We start from the raw sequence: 5,978 nt of genomic DNA on the forward strand, positions 1-5,978 counted from the left end.
GAAGTCATCCCGGCTGAGACTGCTGCCTCTGTGACCCGGCCCCAGATAAGTGGTGGAAGATCTCAGGAGAAGTGTTGTGTAGTGGGGCGGAGTACATTACTGTAGAACTGTGCAGTAATGTATGTAGTACTGTGTGGTACAAATCACTGGCACTGCTGAACGGTGTATAAACCCCACCTTTATGCCACCTTGTCATGTTTCATGTCTGTTCAGGAGTTGCAGGCAAGAGTGCCCTCTTGACCATTTTCCACCACATGATTCAAGGAGAGTATACTAGCCAGCCAAACGCGGGGCTATTGTAGTGTTGCCGGTAGCGCTAGGTTAGACGTGCTCAGCGGCTTCACCCTGTCCAAAAAAGAAGAGTCCAGAAGCAATTTAAGAAGGTAACAAGAGGGTCCTCGTTTATTACAGCAATCCAAGAAATTACAATCGATAAAACACAAGCATCTGGTAAAACTATTCCACCAAAGCGGTCAAAAACCTGTATGCCCTTCGGGGTTAACACCTGAGCACCGCCTGATTGGCTCTGCCTTATATTCAGTTCAGTTCAGTTTTATTTCTGTAGCGCCAGATCACAACAGGAAGTCATCTCAAGGCACTTTAGAGGATTAGCGGGGAAAGACAGAACCCAACTTGACCCACAAGAGCAAGAACTCTGGAGACAGAGGCAAGGAGACCTTATGTACCTTCTGGCCACAGCGCCACACAGTGCATAACACAGGAAACACATTCCACTAGTTCCATTTGGCTCCTATAGAGACGATGACCAACGTTTGCCAACAGCATCAGAAAAGCTAAGCCCACCTGAGATTGTCCATCAGGTGCTTGATAGCTTTTTGAGTTCTCCTTCTAGCATGTCTGAGTTCAAAGTCACACTTCAGAAGAAACTTCAGAAGAAACTTCAGAAGAAACAGTTCCGACACAACATGTCCAACCCTGTTTGGTTGCTGCTTCCAGGACTGGCTGCATGATAGCGGACTCGTAGAATGTCATCTGAAAGACATCAATTCAGGGAAAATACAGGTAATGTTTGTTGTGTGAAGAGCAGCTTTCACTTTAAATGGATGAGAGGTCATCTTAACACCCACTAAGGTACCACCATCTTTGATTAGAAACACACGGCCTACGTGCTTCAGCTTCCTTTTGCACTGAGCCTGGCGGGGAAACGAGCAGAAACAACAGGAACGTGTGCTCCAGCAGCGTTCTCACGTAATGGTTCCCACGGTTCCCCTGAACATTAAAGGCCCCCCACTGTGGGGGAGCTGAGGCTTGTTGACGTTTGCACAGAGTCACTCGTAAGCGTAAAACTATCAGCATTGAACGAACGGCCAAACAGCCGATGGCCGGGGGTGCAATGGCCCGAGTTCGTGCTGCCGTTGTTGGGTCCGGGATGGCTGCCCCGTTCTTAGGTGGAGGTTTCACGCATGCCAGGTCCACCACTCCAGCACCAATCAAAACTCGATCTGAGAGTTAACTCCGCCCACAGGTCTCTGAGTCAGTGGAGGTTGCTGGTTCAGTGTTTGTGGCTCTCACTATGCTCTCTCTCTTCTTCCTCAGATCTCCTGAGAACTTGGTGATCCAGACTTTCCTCTAGACCTACAAAGACAAAATGCAGCTTCTTTTACATTTTTATTACACATACATATATAATTATAAAGTAATAACTTAAAACTTGTAAAGTTTTATTATAACGAAAATATGTGATATGTATAATAGTGTAATTCACATGAAAATATCTGTTATAACATGAAAAAAAATCGTTTTTTAATTGAAAATATCCTGAAATCAGCTATAACTTTATATTTTCTATTATTACCTGAGAATATGAAATATATGAAATAGCTAGTATCACATGAGATCAACCTGATAGTGAAAATCTTTATAGCACCTAATAAGATGATGTTTTCTACTTTTACAACCAATCACACACACAACTGTGTTTCCTTTTCAGAGTGACGTCACACCACGTCCGCCTGCCCTTCCTCTCGGAGCGCGAGCTCGACGGTCCAAACTCTAAAGTAGCTCGAGCGCCTTATCGGGGGGGGGGGGGGGGCGGGGAAAGTGGACCGAACCGAACCGCACCAGACGACGGGCCCGGGAGTGTCCACGTCCACGCGGACGCGTTGAGTAACAAGCGGAGGTGGAATGGAGCGGGACTTGTGGATTTAGAGCGCAGGAGCCGGAATGGGCCGCCTGCCGCCGCTGCCGCTGCCGCTGCCGCTCCTGCTGCTGCTCCTGCTGCTGCCGCCGGTTCACGGTAGGTCGACGTTCTGCTCGACATGGATCCTCTTAACGCGGCGCGACGCAGGTCTCAGAGCGAGCTTTGATGTCCCGAGAGACACGCAGGTCTCAGAGCGAGCTTTGATGTCCCGAGAGACACGCAGCACAATGGCTGAGTGTCCAAACTCGGCTCCAGCGTGCCCGACACACTGGAGGAGAACTGCTCCCCCTGCTCCCCCTGCTCCCCCTGCTCCCCCTGCTGCTCCTGCTCCCCCTGCTGCTCCTGCTGCTCCTGCTCCCCCTGCTGCTCCTGCTCCTCCTGCTCCCCCTGCTCCTCCTGCTGCTCCTGCTGCTCCTGCTGCTCCTGCTCCTCCTGCTGCTCCTGCTCCTCCTGCTGCTCCTGCTCCTCCTACTCCCTCTGCTCCTCCTGCTCCTCCTGCTCCCCTGCTCCCCCTGCTCCCCCTGCTGCTCCTGCTCCTCCTACTCCCTCTGCTCCTCCTGCTCCTCCTGCTGCTCCTGCTCCTCCTACTCCCTCTGCTCCTCCTGCTCATCCTGCTCCTCCTGCTCCTCCTGCTCCCCTGCTCCTCCTACTCCCCCTGCTCCTCCTACTCCCTCTGCTCCTCCTGCTCCCCCTGCTCCCCCTGCTCCTTCTGCTGCTCCTGCTGCTCCCCCTGCTCCCCCTGCTGCTCCTGCTCCCCCTGCTGCTCCCCCTGCTCCCCCTGCTGCTCCTGCTCCCCCTGCTCCTGCTGCTCCCCCTGCGCCTCCTGCTGCTCCTGCTCCCCCTGCTCCTCCTACTCCCTCTGCTCCTCCTGCTCCTCCTTGCGTTGTCCTGAAGGTGGCCCTGGAGAACGCTGGTCCTCAGGCCCAATGGTTTACGAGACCTGGATTCAAGGCGGAGCTTCAGCGTTGGGTCTTGTTCGTGTGAATGGACTAGCGTGAGCTGCCACACATTGTGAGTGCACGTGTGCGCTAAGCTATGTGCGGTGTTCTGGGTGAAACGTTTGGGTGAACTCTCACCTGTGTTACTTCCTGAATCGTCAGCCAGCCAGGAGGATGACACTCTAATATCATTACCATATGTTTTTAATGATATTTTAAGAATAAAACGTTCACAATTATTGATTCTGAATCAGAAATGAAGCCAGTCTTCAAATACTGAACGTAGAAATGGCAGCAGACTCGTGTCTGAGTCAGCAGTAAAAGGAGTCACGGTTGGATTCCCAGCTTCTGGGTGTGAGCCGGACTATTTGGGTGGGCCACCTAAAAAAAAGCGCCTTGCCCGGGGAGCTCTGGGTGATCCTTTTCTTTCCACTGCTGAGAGCAACCGATGGTTGGTCTCCACGAGTGTGCACTAAAAGGGCTGCTGCAGTCGGTGCAGTCGGTGCATTCGCTGCATTTGGTGCAGTCGCTGCATTCGGTGCATTCGCTGCATTCGGTGCAGTCGCTGCATTCGGTGCAGTCGCTGCATTCGCTGCATTCGCTGCATTCGGTGCAGTTGCTGCAGTCGCTGCATTCGGTGTAGTCGCTGCAGTTGGTGCAGTCGCTGCATTCGGTGCATTCGCTGCATTTGCTGCATTCAGTGCAGTCACTGCAGTTGGTGCAGTCGCTGCATTCGGTGTAGTCGCTGCATTCGGTGCATTCGCTGCATTTGCTGCATTCAGTGCAGTCACTGCAGTTGGTGCAGTCGCTGCAGTCGGTGCAGTCGGTGCAGTCGCTGCAGTCGGTGTAGTCGCTGCAGTTGGTGCAGTCGCTGCATTCGGTGTAGTCGCTGCATTCGGTGCATTCGCTGCATTTGCTGCATTCAGTGCAGTCGCTGCAGTCGGTGCAGTCGCTGCAGTTGCTGCAGTCGCTGCAGTCGCTGCAGTCGCTGCAGTTGGTGCAGTCGCTGCAGTCGGTGTAGTCGCTGCAGTCGGTGCAGTCGCTGCAGTCGCTGCAGTCGGTGCAGTCGCTGCAGTCGCTGCAGTCGCTGCAGTCGCTGCATTCAGGCCTCCTGCACTCAGCCGTCTCTTTTGTTTGGACTCAAAACTCACCGGAGACGAAGAAGGAGAAGAACGCCGACTTCAAACCAGATCAGATTCTAATATTTTCTTCTATTGATTTAGCATTTTAGTCCTGGAATGTAGTAAGTAACCTCACTGAAGAGCCATGCTCTAAAAATATGTATTTATTGTTCAGTCACTGTACTTTAAGTTCAAATAAAATGAATTACAGCGTGGTAAGAAATAGAAAACGTCTGATTAGATTGAAATTAGTTTTTTGTAAACTTCATATAATCAGCCCCACTGAGAAAATGTAAATGTATTTGTAAGAGTCTTCCAGGTGTAAACCAGGACAATCTGGACACAGCGGAACGAGTGAAAACAGAAAGAAAGGGTGGAGAGGAGGAGGGAGGAGACAGGCCTGTGGATTTAACACACACACACACACACACTGTTTAGCTATCATTCAAACAAGGCACGGCGTATGCGTGTGAACGCTCGGTCCTCCGGTCCCGATGAAGACGCGTGTGCGTTTTCTGCTTTGTAGTTACTGCGTACGGTACACCTCTTGTTGTTTTTGCGTATTTCCACCCTCTATGCTTGTCCTGTGGACGGACTGAAGCCAGCAAAAAGGTGTGTGGACGTATGTACACAACGTGCCTCTGCGTTGTGTTGTTGTGTAACGAATAAGGAAGGTCCACACACAGACATTAGCACATCTCGGGGGGGGGGGGGGGGGGGCTGCGTCCCCCCAGCGCGTTCAGACACAAAGTGCTGGGGGGACGCAGGAACGGATGAACTTGGGCCAAAATGTAGGATGGAGAGCCAGGAGGGACAAAAAGCTCCAACCCATAAATACCCCGAGATGGACATTAAAATAAATATGAAATAAAAAACGTGTGTAATTATAAAAGGAACACAAGATACATTAATACCGAAAAAATGAATCAATCAATCCCATACATGTATGCAGGATGTAACTGCACTACTATTAACTCCGTTACACATGCATACATGTATGCAGGATGTAACTGCACTACTATTAACTACGTTACACATGCATACATGTATGCAGGATGTAACTGCACTACTATTCACTCTGTTACACATGCATACATGTATGCAGGATGTAACTGCACTACTATTAACTCTGTTACACATGCATACATGTATGCAGGATGTAACTGCACTACTATTAACTCCGTTACACATGCATACATGTATGCAGGATGTAACTGCACTACTATTAACTCCGCTACACATGCATACATGTATGCAGGATGTAACTGCACTACTATTAACTCCGTTACACATGCATACATGTATGCAGGATGTAACTGCACTACTATTAACTCCGTTACACATGCATACATGTATGCAGGATGTAACTGCACTACTATTAACTACGTTACACATGCATACATGTATGCAGGATGTAACTGCACTACTATTAACTCCGTTACACATGCATACATGTATGCAGGATGTAACTGCACTACTATTAACTCCGTTACACATGCATACATGTATGCAGGATGTAACTGCACTACTATTAACTCCGTTACACATGCATACATGTATGCAGGATGTAACTGCACTACTATTAACTCCGTTACACATGCATACATGTATGCGGGATGTAACTGCACTACTATTAACTCCGTTACACATGCATACATGTATGCGGGATGTAACTGCACTACTATTAACTCCGTTACACATGCATACATGTATGCGGGATGTAACTGCACTACTATTAACTCCGTTACACATGCATAC

At 49.8% G+C, this 5,978-nt stretch overlaps 1 protein-coding gene across 1 annotated transcript; it reads right to left on the reverse strand.

Annotated features, from left to right (window-relative positions):
• Nucleotides 1-3,480: 3,480 nt before the first annotated feature.
• On the reverse strand, nt 3,481-4,367 carry LOC137893732 (dentin sialophosphoprotein-like). The gene is made up of 2 exons (XM_068739160.1): nt 4,357-4,367; nt 3,481-4,210 (listed from the first exon to the last, which is right to left on the reverse strand). Exons 1-2 carry the CDS (start codon nt 4,365-4,367, stop codon nt 3,481-3,483), a joined length of 741 nt encoding a protein of 246 aa, XP_068595261.1.
• Nucleotides 4,368-5,978: the final 1,611 nt, after the last annotated feature.

This window comes from Brachionichthys hirsutus, chromosome 5 (genome assembly GCF_040956055.1).
Source record: "Brachionichthys hirsutus isolate HB-005 chromosome 5, CSIRO-AGI_Bhir_v1, whole genome shotgun sequence".
In the NCBI taxonomy this organism is placed as follows: domain Eukaryota; kingdom Metazoa; phylum Chordata; class Actinopteri; order Lophiiformes; family Brachionichthyidae; genus Brachionichthys; species Brachionichthys hirsutus.